The sequence below is a fragment of the Rissa tridactyla genome, chromosome Z (genome assembly GCF_028500815.1).
Source record: "Rissa tridactyla isolate bRisTri1 chromosome Z, bRisTri1.patW.cur.20221130, whole genome shotgun sequence".
NCBI lineage: Eukaryota > Metazoa > Chordata > Aves > Charadriiformes > Laridae > Rissa > Rissa tridactyla.
The window spans coordinates 12,253,425-12,279,452 of NC_071497.1; the positions used below are offsets into that span (position 1 = coordinate 12,253,425).

General features: G+C 40.1%; 1 protein-coding gene across 3 annotated transcripts; it reads right to left on the reverse strand.

The window, feature by feature from the left end:
- SMC2 (structural maintenance of chromosomes 2) lies at positions 1-26,026 on the reverse strand. Of its 3 annotated transcripts, none has more exons than XM_054184593.1 (26): positions 25,906-26,026; positions 25,090-25,330; positions 24,061-24,210; positions 23,183-23,305; positions 22,186-22,224; positions 21,892-22,002; positions 21,671-21,715; positions 20,897-21,130; positions 20,064-20,213; positions 18,915-19,148; positions 17,889-18,048; positions 15,940-16,057; positions 15,044-15,182; positions 10,085-10,204; positions 9,559-9,763; positions 8,816-8,951; positions 7,677-7,801; positions 6,640-6,833; positions 6,215-6,358; positions 5,766-5,960; positions 5,017-5,217; positions 4,084-4,200; positions 3,072-3,116; positions 2,593-2,753; positions 1,585-1,732; positions 1-726 (listed from the first exon to the last, which is right to left on the reverse strand). In XM_054184593.1, exons 2-26 carry the CDS (start codon positions 25,255-25,257, stop codon positions 493-495), a joined length of 3,696 nt encoding a protein of 1,231 aa, XP_054040568.1. In that variant the 5' UTR covers positions 25,258-25,330; positions 25,906-26,026; the 3' UTR covers positions 1-492. The 3 variants fall into 3 exon arrangements, with proteins under 3 accessions (XP_054040568.1, XP_054040569.1, XP_054040570.1); XM_054184594.1 differs by lacking the exon at positions 25,906-26,026 and adding an exon at positions 25,657-25,676; XM_054184595.1 differs by lacking the exon at positions 3,072-3,116 and having other exon boundaries at positions 25,906-26,025.
- Between the last annotated feature and the right edge of the window lie 2 nt (positions 26,027-26,028).

Genomic DNA, 26,028 nt, shown 5'->3' on the forward strand with positions numbered 1-26,028 from the left:
TATATTTATTGGTAAAAACAGTGCAGCAAATTACAAAACTTGGGACCTAAAATTGTTGATTACTAGCTTGGTCCTCAAAAAGCAATTAATAGTAGCTTAAAAATTGGTATGCCACTTTTCTGTGGTATTCAACAAGAAACAAAGATGGTGTTTACACTTTTGCAACTGGTTTTCTGAACACTGTAAATGTGCAAGTCAAATCAGATTTTCCTCATTCAAAGTCTTCATTTCCTCCTCTTGAGCTTACAGAGCCACTGTTCATGCACATCTTTGTGTAAATGATGGAAATTACTTATGGGACACCAACAGGAACAAATGCAGCCAGTTCTGCTAATAGTTTCTTGTGAATTTCAGTTCTTAATGAGGTGTGGATACGAACTAAAAACTAAAACATAAAAGACCCTTTCAGGGTTGAAAATACTTTTAAAAAAAAGAAAGTTAAAATTAGACAGTTTCTTGCTGGTCCACCTCTAGCCTGGGGACAGATAACATTTAAGAAGCTGCTACTGCATTTGCAACATTGAAACCATTGGTGAGGTTTCCCAGTTCTACACATCCTTTTTTGTCACGCTTACGTCCTTTCTGGGATTTCTCAAGGGAAGATGCATTATCTCTGCCTTGAAGCTGATTGTATCTTGCAACAGTGGATACCCCATCCAAAAACTTGGTCTTGTAGAGGACGTTTGCGTTGTTAAACATTCCATCCTTCAAGGACACCACAATAAACTAAAACAAATCAGAAAGCTTAAAGTAAATGCTGCCATCCAAATAAAGACTTTAAACATTGGAAAAGGCTTCTAAAAAGAGGATTCCTTTTACTTTATTTGGCTAATATCTTGGTGGTAATTCTTCAAAAAAAATACTCTAAACGTAACTGAAGCCCAACAGAATGTTAATGTACACGATGTGCGTCTCTGTCCGTATCCCAGCGCCTGGTCTGGGATATAGGCCACAACAGAACGTCCGTTAGTGCTGCATCGACCACTGGAAAAAATGTTGCCATGAGTTTTGTAAGAATGCAGGATCTTTCAAAGTCTACAGATACTGCTCGAGTTGTTTTACAATACTGGTAACAAATGTTCCCCTCATCTGTCTAATAACTTGGAAAGGTCATGTCCTACCACCAAATAGAGGTAGGTGCTGCCTTCCGCTCGGAGTAATGATTTTCTTCAATTCTACAGATTTTTTTCATGCACAAGCCACAGTGGTACAGATGCTTTCCACTACTGCCTGGCTTATTTCAACAGAGTCAAAAATAAAATATTTTTAAATCTTGGGTTAAAGAACTCTAGCAAAAAAAAAAAAAATTATTCAGGATGTGGTCATGCCTGAAATCGATCATATCACAGATATTCTTCCCTATTAGTCCCTGGTTTTTAGACACTACAGCAACAGCTTACGTTAAAATGTAATGCACTTAAGTTTCACAGTTGCCATATCATCTGCATAACCTCCAGTTGAAACAACTTAGAAACAACACATCTCTGGAATAAAATGCTTGAAGAGCTGAGACTCCTCAGGGGCAGGCTGCCGCTGAAAATAACAAAGCGCAAACAGATGATCACAATAGTTTCAAGATCATACCTGGGAGTGTCTGAAATGAGTATGAAGCATCTGCCCAATATTCTGGGTATGAGAGAGATCAAGGGCTGCATCCACTTCATCCAAGATGTAAATTGGGGCAGGTTTGAAGAGAAGCATGGATAAGATCAAGGACAAGGCCACCAATGATCTAATATAGAGAACAAGAAAGTTATGTTTTACCTTCTTGTTTGAGAGGCTTTGGCTTATGAAAACAATTGTTTGGTAGTAACAAAATGCTCTCTCAAAAGCAGATTCATGCTATAAGTTCTGAAGAGACAGAATGACAGCTTCTGCCACAACTTCCGATTTCAAAATGTGAAGCCTTCTGGCAGAAATGGCAAATGTTACATTTTCTTTTTTTGGAAGATCAAGTTAGTTGGGTGATGATATTTAAAATTATACTGTTGCTTTACCTATTTTCAATTACGAGTTTTGCAGTGATGTTCTTCAACGTACAGTTCTCAAAGCATTCTGTCCTTCAGAAAGTTCTATGTCTCTGCCTCATGTCTTCCTAAATTCTGTTTCTACTTTTCAGTGTTAGATTTTTTCCTTAGAAGTTGCAAATAAGCACATACCCTACACAGTAGCTGTAATCACTGCAGAAGAAAACTGTCACTACTTTGACACCAGGGCAGAACTTGTCTATGTAGAATTTTTGAGATTGCAACTCAAAGGCTGGAGCATTTAATTCAATGGTACCTTTGCATTACTTAGAATTAAATGAGGTTTTCTCACCACTCAATTAATTTTTTGTCACTTCTCCATGGAGTAAAATTTTGTTTGTTATCATATACCAAGTAATGCATTGTTCTAAGTCAGACTCCTCTTTAAGCTGCACTGAATTATTAATGCTTTCAATATTAAGTCAGGTTGGAAGGAGACAGAGTCCCTGACTTGACCAGGGAAAAGATTCATTTTTTGCTTTTCTGAACTAAAATTAGCTGGACATGTGAACTATATACACAACTGCAATGGAAAAGAAACAAAAAACCCACAAAGTTTACCAACCTTTGTCCTCCACTGAGTTCTGTTAAGTTTTCCTTCCAGGTGTTTCCTAAGGCAACTTTGAACTCCAGACCCTCCAAGACATTCTGTTTTTTACAGGCTACGAGCGTAGCGTTGGCTCCTGGCAGAAGCGTTGAGAAAATGGAACCAAAGTCTTCATTCACCTAGAAGTCAGACCACAAAAGATGTATGTACATGCCTTGAATCAAGAGCACTAACAGCTAAAAACTTAGTGGTAAGCTGCGCTATGGTCTAGCCATCTTTCCCAATTTAACCCAATGACTTCTTATGTCTTGAAGATTAGCACATAGAGGATAGTGACAAAATACTAGCATATGGAATCTTTTATTTTCTCTGTACTGAAAAGAGAAGCAACACCAAGGGATATACATAGAGGACACCTTATACTAAGCATTTTAGAAGGATCAAATGAAAGAACTATTAGAAGGCTTCTTTATGCTATCAGCCAGGTTATGCCTTACCTCAGATTTATAACTGGTAATTTGTGATTTCTTCCAACTGAAGAACTATTAAATGTATAAAAACCTTGTAAGAGGCACACACCGGAAAGCTCCCCACTCCTTTTCTTCCCAGGATTACTTAGGCAATGTCCAGGTACTGGATGGGACACAACTTTGTAAATGTAGATTAAGATTTCCTAAATCAAGGAATGCATCCGAGAATGCACTTATTCCACCACCCATGATGCTTTTACATATAATTCACTAATTTTTGCCAGACAAGATTTTGCAGTGAAAAGCTACCATTTTGTCAGCAATATCTTGAATATGGACAGTAATAATTAAAACCGTTTGTAAGCTATTTAGTCTTTGATATAATGAATCTTCTCAATGGCCAAGAAGTACAACTTCTCCTGGTACAGCAGAAAAGAATGTGTCAAGAGTTTTCCATGTAGAAAGAGGAAGGGAAAATTTTGTACTTTTGTTACAGTTCACGATATGAGAGAACTAGTAAGAAGGCAGAGTGCTTAGATAACAGAAACATAAATCAGCTGTTGCTCTGTTCCAATATCACCTATCCTATCAGTGACAGGAACAGTAGCCCAGGTCCACAGCCCTACACCATACGGGGCTACACAGAACCAGAGGATTTTAGCTCTGGTCAAATATTGGCTTAAGGAAACAAAAAGAAAAATAGACTGTATCACTTTTGTCCAGCTTCCACGTGACAGACAATGATTTCAGCATGCCAGTAGCTTAAATTTCCTTAAGTTTTTGTGGACTCTAGAAAGGAATGGTCAAGTAGTTTTGCAGGTTTAACTGTATCTTTACAATTCTCAGAGAAGTCATGTCTTGTTCTCAAAAGTGAGATGAAACAGGAGAAACAAAGTGGTTGTTTTATAATTTAAATACTAGGCAAGGGAGATTAGTTCTGGAAAGAAACATCTTTTTCCCATGGAGAAAAGCCAAACAGCAATCTACAATAAATCTGATCCTCTGCTAAAATGTGAAGATTACATTTCAAGTGTCATACCTTTTTCCAAGCAATATGTAAAGCTTGAGTTTTCTTCTGGTCAAGCTCTTCAATAGTTGCAAGAATTTTTGACTTGTCATTCTCTACAATTCTTTTTTTCTTCATTAAGTCATTGTACTAGTGCAATGAGAAGAAAAGATTCATTTCAATGAACTCTGTGCTCAAATACATTTTGTGCTAATCTTTCAGTTTCACTGCGTATTGGTTTTGTAACCATGAAATAGCCATTAATCACAAGATTCAGATCCAATGCATTCATTTAGCTGTATGCAGGATTTGAGTTTTAGGATATTATTTACAAATTAATGCATTAGAATTTTCAACAATCATCAAAGAGGAAGACCAGTATTACTCTGAAAGTTGCACTTGAAGTTAATCATATTTCATTTGCCTTTCCATAGAAGAAAGGATGTTTCTGGAGGCTGATAGGAAGAACAAGCCACTTCTAATCATGAAACAGTACTAGAAAAGTTGAAGTGTCATTCAGTGGACAGTTTTGAGACAATCCTGGAATCCTGAAATAGCCTCAAGATACAGATGAATTCAAGACAACCCTGGAACACCTTCAAGTTACCACGCTTGAAGATGAACAGTTTTTTGATCTCCAACCTTTGATAAAGGATGTAATTCTCAGATAGTGTAATACCACAAAGCTTGCCTAATGCTGTTGCTGCCAACTTAGGATGGACTGGGGCAGGGAGGAATGAAATTACTGGTTTTACCATCCAAAGTCAAGTTTAGGCATAACCTACAAAACTAGTGCACAAGTGACTAGTTCAAAAAGGTAAGATTAATATAAAAGATCTAAGAAAAGCTTTCCTGCTACCTCATGAAGATTTAGTTTTATTTTTAGTGTATTCAGAAATAGAGCATATGAAAATAAAAAGCTACATTATGCACAACACCATAAAAGTTAAAGCACAGAATGTTTACCCTTTCCTCTGTCTCAGAAAGCATATTCATAGCTGCCATGTTCACATTCCTTCCCAGCTTCTCTTTTTTCTCCTGCAACTTCTGCAGCTTCTGACTTGCTTCTTTAGGATTATTAGCTTTGAAGTCATAGGCCGTGTTTGGCTGCCCAAAAAGTGCTTTCTCTGAAGCTATCCACTCATACTCTTTCAGCATGTTGGTCAACTGTAAACAAGAAGATATGTTAAGGCTTTTTTTTTCCCCCCTTCTCAAATGCAAATGAAAAATAATTAAAAAAAATAATCCTGAAATGACTCTGCAACACTAATCCTTCCATCCCAACGCAGCACAGGTGCATACCTTTACAATGCTTCATGTGATTTCCAAGACTCTAGATGAACCATGACTTTAAGGGAGCTTTCACATATCCCCATCACATTTACGCGGAATACATTTTTCTATATTTGGGCTAAGCCATTGTCACTAAATCTTGGCATTAGCTTCTTTAATTAGTTACCTAATTTGTCCCTACACTCAGAATGTTCTTCTCATTGATCACCTTCTCACTGTGATCTACTCTCTATTAGTCCGTACTGACAAGCTCTGTTAAAATTTGCAGTTTCCACCCCCTCCTCCTGGGATAAAACTTTTCACATCAAGAGCTACAAGTATGACAGTGCTTATTAAGAAAAAAGGCTATTTACTTTGCATGTGGCAAGGGAAATAACTGTTCTTGGTCACAAGATGCAAGGAAAAACACAGTTCTGAAATACCTTGGTAGCAGCATCAGCACTCTCTTGTTGATGTTTGCCGATGCTGTGTTCTAATGCTTGAAGCTTAAGCTGTAATTCATTATTTTGTTCTCTGTATTTTTTTATCTCTGCAGATTTGTCTGTAATTGCTTTATCCTGTAACAAAATTACTTCCTTTTGCTTCGCCAGCTCCTTCTGTGATTTCTCTACAGATTTCTGAAAAGCAAATCAAACAGCCATTTATTTGCTTTGAAAAGCTGGTGTTAGTTGTTAGAAGAGAAGGACACAACAAGGAAGGAGAAAAAATTCACATGCAGTAACAGAGTCAAAGAATAACTAGCTAGGCTAAAACAGAATTGAGTGCTGGCAAGAAAATCCAAACAATAAAATAGACATTATGATTTGAGCTTTAGGGAATCGTATCTTCAGTAACATCAACACAGATAACGAAACACATTATTCACTTTTACCTTTGTCTGAGACACCTCAGCTGCCATAGCATTAACTTGCTCCTGGTAGGATTTGATGGCTTTACCTGCAGCCTCTACCTGTTGTTTATAGGAGGACTGTTCTTGTTTTAGCTCTTCAACTTCCAGAACTAAAGTTTCTACTTCCTAGAAAAATGTTGTCAAATTTGTTACAATTAAACAGAAAGAATTAAGATTCAGTTTGATGTAGTAAATGCTGCAGAAGATTAATAGTACCTGTTCTTCAGAAAGGTGGCAAATCTCACACGCACAAAAAAAAAAGGCATCAGCAATTTCTACGTCAATGACTACAGAGTAGTATATTAAGTTCCAAATCTGACAGTATTAAGGCTCCAGGAAAATCAAACTTTGTGATTGCTGCAACCACTTTTGACACTGAGAAATAATCAACAAAGGTGAACTTTTACCTGCTGCTTTTCTTTCTTCTTTTTGCTTGAAGCCTCTGCATTTTTCTTGGCATCATCTAATTTCTGCTGGGCATTTTTTAGCTCTTTTTCACGTTCTGCTTCTGCGTTTTTCATTTTACTCTCTAATAACTTGTATTTATCTTCTGCTTTCTTTTGGCTCTCTTCAGTTTTCTTTAATGTCTCTTCACACTCCGCTGAATCAAGAAGTACAGTACTGAGATTGGGCATTGTTCTTTTCTTTACATTTACATCCTGAACTCCAATTGAAATAAATTAGTCTTTGCTTCTAACAGAAAAAAGTGGTTATATGTTTGCTAATTACTGAAGTCAGCTATTTCAATGATTACTTTAGGACAATGTGCTCTTGTTACACGTTACTGGTAGGGCACCAAATAGACAAACAGTCATTAAAATTAGTGAAAACACACTTCCCCCCCCCCCCTTTTTTTTTTTTGACAGGACCAAGTATATGCAAATCATATGATCAAGAAGTAATCAGAGGACTATCTAATAAGATACTACATCAATCCTAGAATACTATGTTTACACCTGTATCACTTGCGTCCATCATTTTCTTTACTTATTGCTGCATTTCCTTCCTTTTACATTTCTCCTTAGCTATACGAACAGTACTTCTTTCCAACGCCTTCTTGTTAGGCAAACTATTTATATTGCTAACCTTAAATATCTACACAAACAGGTGGCTTGGAAAAAACAAAGATTACTCAAATATGGGATTAAATCCATTTAAAAACTTCCCTGCAAATTTCCCTTTTCTCCTTTAATCATAAAGTATACAAAACACTTAATAAGAATATAACCTTTACTATAAGAGAACGACCAACCTTATGTAAGTCACCTCTATGCAAGTCTATTGTGATTCTGTATTTGTTACATATTCCAAAATATAAAGCTAGTATTTTCAAAGCTAAAAATATTTTTTTCTTCAGCAAAAATTCTGCTGCTCAAACAGACAAATATCCACCTCATTCTCAGCAATTAATTTTCACTTAAAAGATTAAAAACCCATTTGTCACCAATGGTTTTCTTCAGGGCAAGCAGCTCTTCCTCTTGTTTATGATAAGCACTTTGATGAAGCTTTGTTTGCAACAGCTCTGCTTCCTCAGATTTCATCTCCCACTGCTGCTTCAGTTGCCGATACCTTTGAAGACAGTAATGATATGCACTGCTATAATGAAGTGTGTCCAGCACTTCCATTTCACAGTTGAAGTAAGTAGACACAGAAATAAGTAGATAAAGAAATACATAGATTCCCGTTCTCATGCAAGATACAATGATGACTGTTGGATAAATGCGCTTAAATGAATTAAAGTCTGATATAATTTCTTTAACAACAATTGCGAAGTTTGTGGGTATGCAAGTTATTACATATGCAAGTCCTGGTTATGTAGCCCCAATAAAGTATATTAAAAACTAAAAAATGCAAGACATGGAATTTGGCAACAATTCGGAGTTTTTCCAACTGGCAGCATGACAAATGCTAAGCTGAAGTATTAAAGAAAAAATACGTAAAAGCAAAACTCATTTCTTCCATTCAGTCATATTTCTGGAAGTCTATTACAACTCAAAACAATTTGAAAAATAAATCCAGCTGGTAGATAGTATATTACACAACACTACCTCCTCAGGGGATTTTTACAGAACTGACTAACAATAGTTTAATATTCTTAAAAAGATTTTCATTAATTCAGTAGCTGAAAATCAAATACACTTAAAATTATTTAATTTAAATCCTTACAGCAATATCACTCAGATATCCCCTTTAGTTTATATTTTCTTGGGAGAAAAATAAGAGCTATCACAAACTGAAATTCTGTAGGGGTGTTACAAAATATGACTGGAACAGCTCCATTCTTCAGTGGACTTCATGAAACTCTGGAAAATTTCAAGTGGTTTCAGGTAGACATTGTATGCTTTTTTTAATCTCTGTATTACCCAAAACAAAATTTTCTTGCATGTGTTATCTAAAAACTAAATTTGATTGTTGATTGCTGTACTTACAAATTAAATTGGGGGTGAGGAGGGGGGAGGAAGGGAATAATTTTCTGCATATTACGTTCTCAACAGGGCTTATGCCCTCCAAAAATACTTCTTTATATTACATTTACTCAGTCACATAAGAGAAACGATAGACATTTCATAGGGCAAACCCTACTTTTCAGCAACATTCTTCAAACTTGCCAGCTCCTTCTCCACACTCTCAAGTTCAGACTCCTTTGTCTTGAGTTCTACTTCAACAACTTTCATTTCTTGAAGTTTAGACAATATTGGTGCAGCCTGTGAGGACGCACCTGTTTGGTTTAAAAAAAAAAAAAAACAAAGTCAAACTAATTGGAATTAGACATGGGGATTCATTCACCACTGGCAAACAGCACATTCTAAATGTTAATAAAGAAGCAGGCTGATGACTTGTTTTAGTTACAAAACAGAAAGGCAGCGAGGTTAAAGTTACAGTAGTTCTCAGTAGAGAAAGACAGTCTCATCTGCTACAGAATTTAGTTCTGCAGACTTTGAATACTACAGATGCATTTCTTCTGAAATCAACTAACTTTTCATAATTTATGAAATTACCTCAAATTAACTATGAATTAGTTCAAAAAGTGGTTGAATTCAAAGCGTTTCTCCTCCCAAGAGGATTATGAGGATTATGTAGCCAAATAAGAATTTAGGTATTTAAAATCTAAACTACGTTATGAAAAAAGTTTGCCACTAGTTTTTTCTTAGTCTAATCAATTTTATTTCAGCTCAAGACTGACAAATCTTTGTTAAAACACATCTTATTATCTCCACTATGAGTCTAAACAAAAAGGTTGTTGTTCATTTGTACAAAGAACATGCAGAGCAGTAAACAAATCAACAGACACACGGTATTATTATATGAATAAAACCAGCAATTGCCTCCATGCAGAGTGCCCTGGGGGTCAAACGTATCTCCATCAAGTGTAACGCTTCTTGTCATTATCCTTTTGTCAAAGGTCACTTTCTTAGCATTATCCATGTTATTACAGACCAATGTTGTTCCAAAGACGTAATCCATTGCTTTCTGCAGTTCAGGTTCATATTCAACTAGAGACAGGGCTAAATGCAAGTTACCATGACCAGCCTAGAAATCAAATGAAATGCAATTAGTATGCCTTAAATTGTAAGAATTTTCAAATTAAATTTCTGTCTTCTCTTGAAAAAAAAACACTTTCTAAAGACATGATTACATTTTAAAACAATTTCAGTTAAAAGTAGAATAATTAATATCCATTTAAACATTGTATAGCTGAAAGGATACAAAGGAAAAAAATAAAATCAGGACACCCTCAAGCCCTATAGAAATTATTATTACTATAACAATTAAGAAGCTCATGTTTTTAGCAAAGAAAAAATAAAAAGGTACATAAGGAAAATAGTTTAAATGCTGTATTTATTTACATACCAAGGTTTGGGCCAACTTGACCGTGTCTTGTCCAAGACACCTGGCTGAAATTTTGTTCAGTGGAATGATGGTGTATCGACGCTTTAGTTCACCCTTTTCTAAAAGCTTTTTGCCAGTAACCTCAAAGAAGAAAAGTTACAAAGCATACCTGAATATATAACTGATTTTGTAAAGTAAGACAACAGGGCACTGCAAGAGGAATATATTTTGCCGAGGAGATCAGCTCCAGTGCAGGTAAGTCTGTGCTGGGGAAGGAAATCGCAGCAAAGAAACGGCCAGGGGCTCGTTTTTGAGGCTTTGAAAGCCAGGAAAAGGGGCCAGCCCGAGCCGGTACCCGGCCCTTCTGGGGGGCGGGGACAGCTGAGGAACCGAGGGCGGAGCCACCACCCCCGGCAGCAGGTGTTAACGAGCAGAGGGTGGGACCACTCTCCCCCCTCATAAAAGAAACCTTTTGGGAGCGTTTTTTGGAGCACTGAGCAAACGAGCTGCAAGTGGGCGTTCCCTGGGTGTGACCCGAGGTATCACCCAGGTGCACCACAACGAGAGTGTACTTCCTGGGCTGGTGAAGGGGGCGGCCAAGCAGGGTGTGACACACCAGTCCAATCACAGCGGTCTGCACAGCAGTTTCGTGCAGGATAGAGCGGAAAGACTGCTAACCCGGCTAGGTAGTGATGGTAACTACTCGCAAGATGACTGTGGCGTCCATGAGCTCCACAACCACCAGGTCTGATGCCGCCTCTCAGACGGAGCTCTTGTGGGAACATGCTACTACACAGACATCGGGCTGTAGGGTATGCCCTGCTCTTATGCCAGTGTCGGATGGCAATGATGGGCATACCTGTAGGAGATGTGCTCAGGTAGAGGATCTTCTCCAATTAGTCGTGGAGCTCAGGGAGGAGGTAAGTAGGTTGAGGAGCATCAGGGAATGTGAGAGGGAGATAGATTCCTGGAGTAGAATCCTGCATCCCATGACAGAAACCCAGCAGGCAGATAGAACCCCTGCAACAGAGAGCTCCATATCCTCTCTCACCTCAACTGAAGGCGGTAACCTGGAGGACAGGGGGCAATGGCAGGAAGTTCCTGCGCGGCGCAACAGGCGCTGCACTCGAGACTGCCCGATGACTACCCCATCTTCCCAGGTGCCATTACTTAACAGGTACAGTGCTCTTACAGAGGAACCTGGATGATGACGAGCACAATATTTCTCCTATTTCTCCTACCCTGGAGCCGTCAGCAAGGTCTAGTCAGACCTCCCCCTGCATCAAAACCTCTGCGGTAAAGAAGAAAAGACGGGTCCTTGTCATAGGTGACTCATTACTGAAGGGAGCAGAAGGCCCAATATGCAGGCCGGACCCGGTACATAGGGAGGTCTGCTGCCTCCCTGGGGCCCGGGTCAAGGACGTGAAGAGGATGCTTCCTTCCCTGGTACGGCCCTCAGACTACTATCCACTTTTGCTCTTTCAGGTAGGCAGCGACGAGGTAACAAGACGAAGTCCAAGGGCAATGAAGAAAGATTTCAAGACCCTGGGACGCCTGGTCAAGGGATCAGGAGCACAAGTTGTGTTCTCGTCTATTCCCCCAGTTGCGGGGAATGATGAGGGGCTAAATAGAAGGAGCCAGCAGATCAATGCCTGGCTTCGAGCTTGGTGCTGCCGGCAGGACTTTGGCTTCTTTGATCATGGCCTGATCTACAAAACGCCTGGCCTGCTGGTAACAGGCAGGAATACCTTGACCTCTAGGGGAAAAAGGGTTCTAGGACAAGAGTTATCGGAGCTCATTGAGAGGGCTTTAAACTAGATTTGAAGGGGGGTGGGGATGGTACTGGGCTTGCTGGTGAGGTGCCAGGGTGTAGTTGCTCAGCGCTCGTGGGCCAGTGTGCCAGTATTTCTGAAAGCCAGAAGGCACACCACATCTCAAGGGTCAAAACTACACACGCAACTCCCTCTCTGAAATGCTTATACACCAATGCACGCAGCATGGGGAATAAGCAGGAAGAGCTGGAGGTCTGTGTGCGGTTGCGGGGCCATGATCTCATTGCAATTACTGAGACGTGGTGGGACAACTCGCATGACTGGAATGCTGTCATGGATGGCTATGTCCTTTTCAGGAAAGACAGACCAGCAAGGCGTGGTGGTGGAATTGCACTCTGTGTGAGAGAGCATTTGGAATGCATTGAGCTCTCACTAGGGGCGGATGAAGAGCGGGTCGAGAGCTTATGGGTGAGGATTAAGGGACAGGCAAATATGAGGGACACTGTTGTGGGTGTTTATTACAGGCCACCTGATCAGGATGGGGAAACTGATGAAGCTTTCTACAGACAACTGAAGGTAGCCTCGCAATCGCAGGCCCTGGTTCTCATGGGGGACTTCAATCACCCCGATATCTGCTGGGAAGACCACACAGCCAGGCATGCACAGTCCAGGAGGCTCCTCCAGTGCATTGATGACAACTTTTTGACACAGGTGGTACAGGAGCCAACAAGGAGAGGAGCACTTCTAGACCTGGTACTGACAAACACAGAGGGATTGGTGGAGGACATTAAGGTTGGCGGCACCCTAGGTTGTAGTGATCATGAAATGATTGAGTTCAGGATCATGGGTACTATCCACAAAACATCAACAAGAAGTAAAATTACAACCTTGGATTTCAGGAGGGCTAACTTTGACCTCTTCAAGAAACTGCTTGGAGAGATCCCGTGGGCTAGGGCTCTGGAAGGCAAAGGGGCTCAAGAAAGCTGGTTGATATTCAAAGACCACTTCCTCCAAGCTCAGGATCGGTGCATCCCTAAGAGAAAGAAATCGGCCAAGGGACGCAGGAAACCTGCATGGTTGAGCAGGGAGCTTCAGAAAAAGCTCAAGTGGAAGAAGGAAGTTTACAGTAAGTGGAAGAAGGGACTGACCCCTTGGGAGGATTACAAGAATGCCACCAGAGCGTGCAGGGATGAAACAAGGAAAGCCAAGGCCGCCTTGGAATTAAACCTGGCTAGGGACATCAAGCACAACAAAAAGAGCTTCTACAAGTATATTGGAAGCAAAAGGAAGACCAGAGAAGTTGTAGGCCCACTGCTGAATGAGGCAGGAGTCATGATGACGGAGGATGTGGAGAAGGCAGAGTTACTGAATGCCTTCTTTGCTTCGGTCTTTTCTGCTCGGCCCAGCCCTCAGGAGTCCCAGGCATTGAATAAAGTAACAGGGAAAGAAGAAGACTTCCCTTGGGTTGAGGAGGAGCGAGTGAGGGACCAATTAGATCATCTAGATATTCACAAGTCCATGGGCCCTGATGGGATGCACCCGAGAGTGCTGAGGGAGCTGGCAGAAGTCATTGCTGGGCCACTCTCCATCATCTTTGAAAAGTCCTGGAGAACAGGCGAGGTGCCTGGGGACTGGAGGAAAGCCAATGTCACTCCAGTCTTCAAGAAAGGCAAAAAGGAAGAGCCGGGGAACTACAGGCCGGTCAGCCTCACCTCCATCCCTGGAAAGATGATGGAACAGCTCGTTCTGGGTGTCATCTCAAGGCACGTGGAGGAAAGGAAAGCTATCAGAAGTACTCAGCATGGATTCACAAAGGGGAAATCATGTCTGACTAATCTGATAGCCTTCTACGATGGCATGACTAGATGGATAGATGAGGGGAGGGCGGTAGATGTGGTCTACCTTGACTTAAGCAAGGCGTTTGACACGGTCTCCCACAGCATCCTCATAGGGAAGCTTAGGAAGTGTGGGTTAGATGAATGGACAGTGGGGTGGATAGAAAACTGGTTGAAAGATAGAGCTCAGAGGGTTGTGATTAGGGCCACAGAGTCTAGTTGGAGACCAGTGACGAGTGGTGTTCCCCAGGGGTCAGTACTGGGTCCAGTCCTGTTCAATATATTCATCAATGACCTGGATGAGGGGACAGAGTGCACCCTCAGCAAGTTTGCTGATGACACCAAGCTGGGTGGGGTGGCTGACACACCGGAAGGCTGTGCCACCATACAGAGAGACCTGGACAGGTTGGAGATCTGGGCAGAGAGAAACCTTATGAAGTTCAACAAGGGCAAGTGTAGGGTGCTGCAGCTGGGGAGGAATAACCCCATGCACCAGGACAGGTTGGGGGCTGACCTGCTGGAGAGCAGCTCAGTGGAAAGAGACCTGGGAGTCCTGGTGGACAACGGGATGACCATGAGCCAGCAATGTGCCCTCGTGGCCAAGAAGGCCAATGGCATCCTGGGGTGCATCAAGAAGAGTGTGGCCAGCAGGTCAAGGGAGGTCATCCTCCCCCTCTACTCTGCCTTGGTGAGGCCGCACCTGGAGTACTGTGTCCCGTTCTGGGCTCCCCAGCTCAAGAGGGACAGGGAACTGCTGGAAAGGGTGCAGCAGAGAGCTACAAAGACGATTAGGGGACTGGAACACCTCTCTTATGAGGAAAGGCTGAGGGATTTGGGTCTCTTCAGTCTGGAAAAAAGACGGCTGAGGGGTGACCTTATCAACACTTATAAATACCTAAAGGGTGGATGTCAGGAGGATGGGGCCAGGCTCTTTTCAGTGGTGCCCGGGGACAGGACAAGAGGCAATGGGCACAAACTTGAACATAGGAAGTTCCACCTAAACATGAGGAGGAACTTCTTTACCCTGAGGGTGGCAGAGCACTGGAACAGGCTGCCCAGAGAGGTGGTGGAGTCTCCAACTCTGGAGACATTCAAAACCCACCTGGACGTGTTCCTGTGTAACCTGCTCTAGGTGACCCTGCTCTGGCAGGGGGGTTGGACTAGATGATCTCCAGAGGTCCCTTCCAACCCTATGATTCTATGATTCTATATTGTTGCCAGTAACCATGCATGACTCTCTTGACCTGATTTAAACATGTACATGGGTCCGAACCACCTCTTAAGCATTCACTAACAATGCACATAGTTGCTAACCCTGAATTTCATGAGCTCACCTCAACATTCAGAGTTCTGTATTAAAATAATAAACATACCTCTGTGTCCACAATAATGTTATAGAGTTTCCCTCCAGCTGCCGCTTCTAAGGCTTTTGCTTTGGACAGATCTTTCACAGTGATAAGAGACACAACAGGGCCTTTCACATGGTTTGGATTCCAATTTTTTTCTGGATGCCTTAAAATAAATTTAAATTGTGATAATCACATGTTTGTTTCTCTCCCACACATCTTAAAAAATATATTTTAAAAACTAATACTACTTATTATATTGGTATAAGAAGTTCTAAATTCTATTAAGAAAAAAAAACACAGAAAATGGTTAAATTAAATACTTCAGGGCAAGAGACTTCCCAATAAAGAGTCAGTTACAAAGTCATTAGAAGAATGTCCTTCCTGATTTTGGTAAAATTTGTTCACGCAATTTTCAATTGATTTTTACTATGGGTCCTATTATTAGCACAGCTATAGGAATATATGTTCAGACTGATTATTACATAAGCAAATAAACCTGGGGATACACATATTTGACTGGTGGAGACGGATACAATGACCTCCACAGAGCAAGCCTACTCACAGTTCTCAGGCGGCAATCTGAAAAGTAATGATTACATATTTTTGCAGTTTAGATCTTCGGATTCTACAGTTTTACCTACTGAAGCTGAGTTACGGCTTGCAAACACCAACATACAAAATTTTTAATTCCAGTGGTTTTGATAAGGATGCCATTTAAGAATGACTCTATCACTTTCCCTGCTGCCCGTTAATTCAGTTAAAATTCCCTGACTTGCCTCTCCTCCCCTGCCTTCACTTGCATCACAGGTAAGATAGTCATTATTCACTGGCACTAAAAGGAAAGCAACTCTTGTAAGCCATGCATAAAACACCCCAAAAAGCACTTTCAAGTGTCTTTTAGGATCACACTGAGATCTTACTTGTATTCAAACCGTAGATGAGGAAACTTTGCCATTAAGCCTTCGTACAATTCTTTCAGTCGGCTGATGTCACTAGTCAGCTCCTTCTTTTTTGCTGAAAGGGCTGCTTCTTTCTTTTCTTTAGAGTTGAACACAAACAGCAGATAAACATCCAGAGCACAGAAATCTACTAACTTAAAAACTGGTATGCTACACTGTCTATGTACCTATATGTAGAGAATACTTAATGAAAAGACGTTCTAAAATTCTTTGTAAATTTCCAGTTTGGACAACTTAACACCATCACAATACCAAACATGCAAAGAAAGAGTTAAAAAGTCTAATGTCCTTCTCTGAGTGTCATTCTGGAATATCAGTTTACCATTTTCAGTAGCTTCTGCGACAAACATTATCAGGAATGAGAAATGAACTTTGAAAAGTGTTTTAAGCAGGAAAAACCAGGAAGAAATAGGGAGGTTGGTCTCTTTTTCCATCTAAATTTTAGATGGAATTTAAGTTTTCCATGCGACTTTAAAAGATTTGCCCTAAGTTTATAAAAACAAATTATTTTAAACTACTTTCTGTGGAAGACCAAGAACTTGCAGAGCTTTGACTATAGAAATTTCTTTGTGCATGAAAGCAGCACACTTGGTTTTTCAGTTCCTTCTGGTATTGTGTCCGACTGGGATGGAGTCAACTTTCCCTATAACTGCCCTCATGGTGCTGTGCTGTGTATTTCTGGTAGAATGGTGTTGATAACACACCAGTGTTTTGGCTACTGCTGAGCAGTGCTCACACAGCATCAGGGCTCTCTTCGACTTTCCCCTCTCACCAGTAGGCTAAGGGTGGGCAAGAGGCTGAGAGAACACAGCCAGGACAGCTGACCCAAGTGACATTCCATAACATACAAAGACATGCTCAGCAGTAACAGTTAAAAGAAAGGAGGATGGGATGGGGCATTCATTATTAAGATGTTTGTCTTCCAGACCAGCTGCTACATATACCAAGGCCCCACTTCCTAGGAAGTGACTGGACATTGCCTGCTGATGGGAAGTGGAGAGTAAATCTTTTTGTTTTCCTTTGCTTCTATGTCCATCAGAGCCAATGCCAGCCAGCTGCAAGACAGACCTGCTGCTGGCCAAGGCTGAGCCCATCAGCAACAGTGGTAGCGCCTCTGGGATAACGTATTTAAGAATGGATAAAAACTGCTGTACAACAGCAGCTGGTAGAGAGAAGTGAGAATATGTGAGAGAAACAGCTCTGCAGACACCAAAGTCAGTGCAGAAGGAGGGGGAGAAGGTGCTCCAGGTGCCAAAGCAGAGATTCCCCTGCAGCCCAAGGTGAAGACCATGGTGAGGCAGGCTGTCCCTCTGCAGCCCACAGAGGTCCATGGTGGAGCCGATATCCACCTGAAGAACGTAGAGGATCCCACGCCAGAGCAGGTGCCCTGTAGGAAGCTGTGACCCCATGAAAAGCCCACACTGGAGCAGGCTCCTGGCAGGTCCCGTGACCCCGCAGGGGACCTATGCTGGAGCAGGGAAGAGTGTGAGGGAGTGGCAGAGGCAATGCATAATGAACTAACCACAGCCCCCATTCCTTGTCCCTCTGCACTACTCGACGGGAGAAGGCAGAGAAAACCAGGAGTGAAGTTGAGCACCGGAAAATGGGGGGTTGGGGGGAAGCTGTTTTACGGTTTGTTTTTATTTGTCATTATTCTACTCTGATTTGATTGGTAATAAATGAAATTAGTTTACCCAAGCTGAGGCTGTTTTGCCCATGACAGTAATTCCTGAGTGATCTCCCTGTCCTTCTCTTGACCCATGAACCTTTCATACCTTCTCTCCCCTGTTCATTTGAAGGGGAGTGATAGAGTGGTTTGGTGGGCACCTGGCAGCCAGACAACATCAACCCACCACATTTATATATTCCTTTTCAGATTTCCCCAGGATGCACTACAACTCTGTACAGACCTTCATAATTCAGCTCCTTCATTTGGCTCTCTAGTTTTTCTTTCATTTTTCTGACAGCTTCAAGTGCTCCTTGGTCTTTCTTGTAGCCTCCGTCCATCTTTTTAACTTCAGCTTGTTTTGTCTTTAATTCTTGTTGTGCATAGTTCAACTTCATTTGAGTCTGTAAACAGTAAGGAAATATGGAACCAGAAGATCTTCAAAGAGAATCCTGCAGGTGCATTTAGAACACTGGCACTAGCAAGGTGCTCATATAATTTGTACAAGTTTCCACTGGTTCCAGAAATGCCAAAAAGCAGCCTTGGCTTTTAAAAGTAAGGGCACAGATGATTTGGAAATAAAACCATAAATCATGTATTTGGATACAGTAACTCATATTAGCACATGAATAGAGTCTGAGAAGAAACATGGTAAAATAATGTGGGACACAGCTGTCTTGTTATTCTCCCCAAAATTTTTTCGTTAAATGAGACACGCAAAGTGCACTTTCAACTGTGAGAACTTAAATTCCACCGTGAGAACTGCCCCAGCAAAGGTTTCCTATCTTAAGGCGAAAGAAGTGGTGCCTGTTTCAGTCATAGGACTAGCACACAATTTAACTAAGGAGAAAACAGTTTCTTCTGAACTCTCCACTCAGTCTCAGGCATCTTTATTTTGATTCCATTACATTTTACTGTAGAAAGCTCTATAGAATGAACGCATATCAATCAAGCATGCAGTTTTCATTTCTTCCTATCTGTGACCATCAGTCACTTGAGTACTGCGAGTACTACTTTATGTCTCAAATGCCAGTTACTATACTTCCTCACAGCAGTGTTATAGCTTTCCCTATTCGTCTATATCTATGCAAGGATATATATATTATCAAAAATTCACCTTCATGCATATGCCAGCTTGTAAAACATATAGATCTGTAGATACTCTGCAAATCTTTTCACTGACCTTTCAAGAGTGTGCCATTTGGTTTTCAGACAATTTTCAAAAGAAGCAGGAAGGCTGGTATGAGAAAGGCAGAGTCTTTATTCTTACCTGTTTAGCCTCTGTGACTGCTTTGCTGATTTCATTTTTGCAGGCCATCATCTGCCCAGCAAGAGTAGCTGCTTCCCCATCATCATTGCTGGACAAGCCAGCTGACACAGCATTAAAACGCTGTTGTGCTGCAGCTAAAGCATCTGCATCTTTTTCACTTGCTTCCTGTAAAGCATTTAGCTCTGACTCTATCTTCTTTACTTCTTTCTCCTTTGACACTAATGCTTTAGAATCCTTCAGCAAAACAAAGAATAAAAACAGAAAAAGGAAGAGAGAACTTGAGTCCCACTAAGTTTACATTCATGTTGTTTAGATGAGGAGCTAGAGCAGTTTCATCAACTACATTTCTATGGCCCTTTGTCAGATTTTGTGATCTTACAATTTGTCTTTGAATGTTTTCAAGTGTGTACTTGTGCCATAAGCGCACTAAAGATCTATAGAAAGGTGAAATACGGGAAGAGATGACAACTGCCCAAGAACTAGGAACTTTCTTCCCAATATCTAAAATCACAGAATCACAGAATGGTTCGGGTTGGAAGGGACCTTAAAGATCATTTAGTTCCAACCCCCCTGCCATGGGCAGGGACACCTCCCACTAGACCAGGTTGCTCAAAGCCCCATCCAGCCTGGTCTTGAACACCTCCAGGGATGGGGCACCCACAACTTTCCTGGGCAACCTGTCCCAGTGCCTCACCACCCTTCACAGTAAAGAATTTCTTCCTGAAATCTAACCTAAATCTACCCCTCTTCCAGGGTAGAGTATTCTTCAGTGCGCCTTTTGCATTAAAAAAAAACAAAAATCAACTGTCAAAAATATGCAATGCAGAAGTTTCTCCTTTAATTTTATGAATACCACATGTCAAGACAGAATAATACTTTTGAAGCTATAAGGATCTCTCCTGAGCTTAACAGAGGGCTGGCAAACATGAAGAGTAGCACTTTCTTTGTATATGCATCACATTTGTTTCTAATGGGAATCAACTACCTATGCTGCACAAATCAAACAATGCCCTTACCATTTGTTTCTGCTTTCCTGATGTAATTCCTGCCAATCATAGGATTTTTCTTATAATAGGTAAGAAAAAACAGCTGTCCCTCTCAAACTGACTTAATTTAGTGTTTAAAGAAAATTATATATGAAGATCTTACCTCCTGCATACTTTTTACCAGGTCTTCATACTTTTTCTCTTCACTTTTTAAGTTTTGCGTCTTGAGATCAAGGGCACTTTGTGCTCTAGTATGAACTCTTTGAATTTCTGAAAGTGCATCTTCCAGTGAACGGAGCGTACCACCAACTTCCTGTAATCAGAAATAAAAGAAATTTAATTCAGCCTAAGAAACTAATATAAATATTTGTAGTATTTCATCTTCCATTCACAGCTATATGTAGAAGAGGAGACAAATATCTGATCAAGCAGGCAGTTAAACTCCAATCAAAGAGGTTAGAACATCTCTTCCCTCCGAAATCCAAACTACCTTCAAGCCACCACTGAAGCTTGAACCACCACATCATGGGACACTGCCCCTGTACAACAGTGGCATTAAGGCATGACCCTATGGGCCATCCTGTATGTAACCAAATTTCCTGCCTCCAAAACTGAGGTCAGTACTGATTTTTGTTGAACAAGAGTATCCTACTTGAAGTGTATTTCTTTTAAGACAACAACAAAAAGGGACAAAAAAAAATCTCTGGCAAAACTTACCACTGAATGCACAGAGTGGAAACATGAAGGCAAACAGTTTCTATTCTTCAGTTATTATTCATTTGCAGTGATTGGAAGTAAAGCATTTCAGACAAATAAAAACTTTAATTGGGTGTCTTTTAGACAATGGATAAGAATGACAATAAGCAGTGCATAATCTAAACAACCCACCAGAAGAAGATAAAAATTCACAGGTGTATTATCTGTAAAAATAACTTCCTTCTCATATAACTCCTTGTATTCTGATACTTAGACAAGCACAATTCTATTCTCACTTACCTCATCCCTTTTCTTTTCCATCTCTGCTATTTCTTCATTAAGTTGTTTGAACTTCTTTTCACTTTCAGCCATTGATTCCTGAAGCTTCACTACATTAGCCTGCATTTCTCCTAATACTTCAGAGGAGGATGCCTGTGTCTTTTCGGCCAGAACAAACTGATAAGCTATACAGAGACGGCTTAAATGTTCTATTGCTCGTACGACTTTTTGGTATTCTAGATAGGATGATCGTTCCTGGAAACACACAAATAAAAAAAAATCTCTAAAATTTGGTGGAAAAATAATGTTAAGTAGGACTGTTATAGAAATCTTCTAAGCACTTCTACTAATATTATTATTTGCAGATAAGATGAAGAATTCACCATGTTAAATAATATATTCAGTATTGTATATTGCAGGCCTGCTTAGGAAACTCTTACATTAAAAAAACACTTGTACAATTGATTGTATGGCAGAAATATCACTTCACTCAAGTTTTTTAAGAATTAAGATATGTTTTTATCTTCTATTTTTATCTAGTTCTCTTGTTTTCTTCCTTCTCCCTACATTCCTCTCTAGGATTTCCTGGAAGTCCCAAATGACACATTTTATGTATTTGGACAGAATATAAAATTTATCCACGTGGAAAATATTCCACGAATGTTGAATATATTCTACATGTTGAAAATACTCTACAAATGCTGCTGTTTTAGCCACGACACACTAGTTTCAGGGTAGCTCAAAGTATTTTTTCAGTACTTTAAGGGCCCTACCACTCTTCTTATTTTTTGATACCTCTTTCAGTTTCTGTAAAGTTGGAGTGATCTCCTCGCTTAAGACCTGAAACACAAAACAGAACATTTCTATTAATATTTTTACAACTCTTATGTTTAAGCATGAATATCTAGTTCTGGGTGTAGAAATGAAATATTCTAAGAGTTAAGAAACAGACTACACTAGTTACTCAGTTATCTTTAACAAATACAAAAGAAAGTATACTTTCCAACATGTAGTACCGTTTGAATCGCTTTCAGTTTGCTTTCCTTCTTCTCTATGGTTTTTTGGACAGCTATTTTCTTGCATTCATACATCCTAGTACCAGCTGCTTCTTCAATCATAGCTAAAAGCTAAAAGAAAGCAATGTGACAAGAAGTTGATGTTTCTTCTTATGTTAGATAGGTTCAACTCAGAACCGAGTTGAATAAACATCTCATCGCCCTCTGATATAATTTCCCTCCTCCCCCATTGATTCTTGTCATTCAAACCAAATCAGTAAAACTTCAGACAAAAAACTACTGCAACTTTCTTACCTCTGCTGGCTTCATATTTAGAACTTTGGTAATTCGTCCCTGGTGACAGAAGATAAAAAAAGAATGGTGGTTGTGTACCATGTAATATCAAAAAACCAAACCAAAACCCGCAAACCACCCCCCCCCCCATTTTCATACATTATATTATAAACTCAAACATGGGTTTTGGGGTGTTTTGTGTTTGGGGTTTTTTTGCTACAAGGATAATCTTGGTTACTCAACTGTTTAATTCTTGAAATTTCAAACAAGTCACTTCTTCAGGCAGCAAGCTTGAAAGAGCCTATAGTATTTTTTAATCTAGCATACTGTATATAGGCTTGTCCTTCACATTCCCAATTACATCTTAAATAAGCAATGCACGTATTTTGTTCTAGAGTCTTACTGAGTTGATGATGTGGAAAAAGCTCTTAATGATAAATTGGCTTTTTTGAGATTTAGCTCATATGTAACTAGGGGGAAGCAGAAGAGGTGCAAAACTTCCCCCCGCAATTTGGGACAGTTCCATTTGAAACAGTAGATCCTGCTCTGTTTTATTATTCTTGCAAATATTTCAGGGATATGTCTAGTCCCTGTGTTGATATTTATAAGGGTCTTTTTAATTGGTCAGCTCTCAATTGTGACTAAAGAAAACAGGTATACTAACTTCATTCAAAATACTGTCTAACACGGAACACACATAATAAGAAAGAAAATCTCTGTCTTTTTAGCATTATAACAAAAGCAACACTTACCTGTTAAAGAGACAAAAAAACAAAATAAAATTAGAATATGTTTTAGAAAAAGCTTGCTACATGAGGTCTTGTGCTACAAGACACATGTTTTAGGGTCAAGCTATGCTGTACTGCAAATCTTAAGTACTTAACAGACATTTGATTTTTACTCGATAGGAAGTTGCTTTTCTGTGATTAGGAAATTAAGTGTTCTTCCACTATCTATCCTGCCTTAAACTTAGTGCAATTTCTATTCTTTTTGAATTTTATAAAGACAAACATAATACCTGCATAATGAGGAAGTGAGGGTTATTGACATTGAGTCCAACGGAACAGAAGAGATCCTGCACACGACTGTTGGAAGCATTCACACCATTGATAATATACTTATTCCTACCTCCAATGACAACCTGGATAAGGAAAAGAAATGGAAGAAACTTTAAGTGATTTAAAAATGACTTGACATTATGAGAATATAAATTATAATGAAGGATAAAAACTCTGAGCAAATCCCATGTATTGTATCTTTGCATACTACACACACATATGCATACTACACACACATATGCATACTACACAGAACATCAAACCAGGTTTTGTTGGACTGAAGATACATTTAAAATATCTAAGTAAAACATAAGAAGGATCAGTCACTGAGGGCACTATTGATAAGAAAATTTCCAAACTCCATAAGTTTTCACTTTTATTTTTTTTTAAACTTGGAAGAAATCTTCATCAGAAAGATAAAGGTTACTTTGCTCTTGGAGTCCAAATTTAACACATAGTTCAGATATTAAGAGGAAAATATCAAAGCAGAAGAAAAATCCACAAAATAGTAAATTATAATCTGCTTTAGGAACATTATCTTATAATTATAATGTTGCTGTGCAAGTCCATAGAAAACATTATCGATACAATACATTTAACAATATTAAACTAATTTGCCAAGTAATTCAAATTTTTTTTTATCTAGTATACTGGATCTGCTTCCACAGTTTGTGTTACTAGAAGCATTGCCTCAGTTGCACTTTAGAAGCATTGCCTCAGTTGCAAAAACTCAGAGACTTTAAATATTACTGGTTTTTTTTTCTCTTCAAAAGTCACCCTGTTAAGCACGGTAAAAATGTACATAGGTTACTGAGCAATACAGATAGTAAAAACTCACCTGCCTAGTGATGATGATCTCATCATTAGCTTCAAATCCCAGTGGACTTAGTTTCTTGTCAGAATTATCAAAGGTAATAGACACAGTTGCTTTACTAATTCCAGCTTGCCCATTTTTATAAACTAAGTCTTGCAAGTTGGCAGCTCGCACCTAAATCCATGAAACAAATAAATCCATTTCTGAAAGAAATTCACTACACAGCTTTAGTGCACTATTGTAGGTTTTGGAGAAATCAATACAAAAAAATGCAGATCTAGCTGTAGATTTGAGTTTGTGTGAGACTGACATTTGGGAGCTGCAAGGTGCTGGTGTTGTAAAACCACAGGCAGAGTGTGCCAGCTAATTGTTTCTACACGAGATTCCTGACAAAAACTGAATAGATGTTTAAAAAAAAAAAAGCCAGATGACTAGTTCAGTCACCAGTACATTTACTTAAAGAGTATTTATTATTCATAATGCAGTTCAGAAGGAAATAATCATAAAGTGTTCCTTGGATTTGTCTACAATTATGGGAGACAAGGGGGAGGGAATAAAAAAAATCACCTAAAGGCAGAGATTCAAAGTGATCTCAGAGCACACAATTTTTTTTGCAAGAGTAAAGCAGGTATATTTTAAATATACTTTAAATAGCAGGCATTGCATGAAACCCAGCTTTTTTTTTTTTTCTGATAAACCAGTTGGCCAAATTTTAAGACCCAACCCCGAAATGAAAAAGTTTATTACAAATAATCAAGTGGTGCCTTTAGCTGTGAAAGTTCTTCGGCTTGAGGCTGCTGCCTTTTAAGTGGATATTTTTAGTCTAATACTCTAAGCTGCATACTTTGAGTTACTGTAGTATATTGATGAAATTATAATTTAATTTTAAGGTAAGAAAGAACAAGAATGAATAAGACTAAGTTATATGTAACAAACTTTTTTTTTTATATAGAAGCACCATTTTAGGTCTTCCATCAGAGATTACTCATGAGAGTAATATGAAATGTTGCTGACAGAACAAAGACCTTTCTTAAAGGCACCCTCTCTCTTTACCTGTGTCAGGTTACTGATTCCCAGCAGGAAACAGATTGAGTCCAAGATATTGGATTTGCCACTACCATTCAAGCCTGTAATGGCATTGAATAATGGGTCAAAGTCACGAATTTCCGTCCTCTGAGCATAGGACTTAAATCCTTCAAGAACAATTGATTTGATGTACATCTTCTCTGTGTTCCTCTGGGACTAGGAGAAGTCTTCCCCACAGAGCATGAAGAAAGGTATCTGGATTATAACCCTACAGATTTCAAAAAAAAAAAAAAAAGGCAAACTAATCACACTGCATGCCGAACAAACAGTTAAATATGTGAGAAAATGGAAACACATGCCTTTTACAACAAAAAAATTATGCATTTATAAACGGAAAATTCCAAGTAGACCCTAGATCCAGGAAGCATCCCAACAATAACCTGTAAATCGATATTTTTAAGCAACGTGACTTTACACAACCTCTCATCGCGACATTTGTATGCAGACTTGCACGAAGACCGTGGCATAATCCTGGTTTCTTACAAAGCCAGGCCTTAGTCCATCAGCCGGCGAAGAGAAGGGAAAGGTCCGTACCTTTCACAACCCGGCAGAAGAACCCTTTCCAACCTGCAGGACTGCCACCTGCTCGGCCCCACCGCACCGGAGGGACAACCTCGGCTCTGAGGCGCCGTGAACACACGCAGCCCCATCCTTGCCCCTGCCGCCACTATGGCGCCCGCTCCCACCTTCTCACCGACGGCGCCCCGACTCCCCACAGCCCCACCGGTGCCCCTGCCAAGCCAGCCCTCGCTGCCCGCTCGGAATCAGCCGGGTCCCACTCACCAGCCGCTGGCTGCCCCGTCCCGGAGCCCCAGTGCTTCACGGCCGGCGCCGCTCTCAGCCGCCCCTAACGATTTAATTTTGGCGCCGAGACTCGGCGGCCGTTAGAGGAGGTGCCTGATGGCG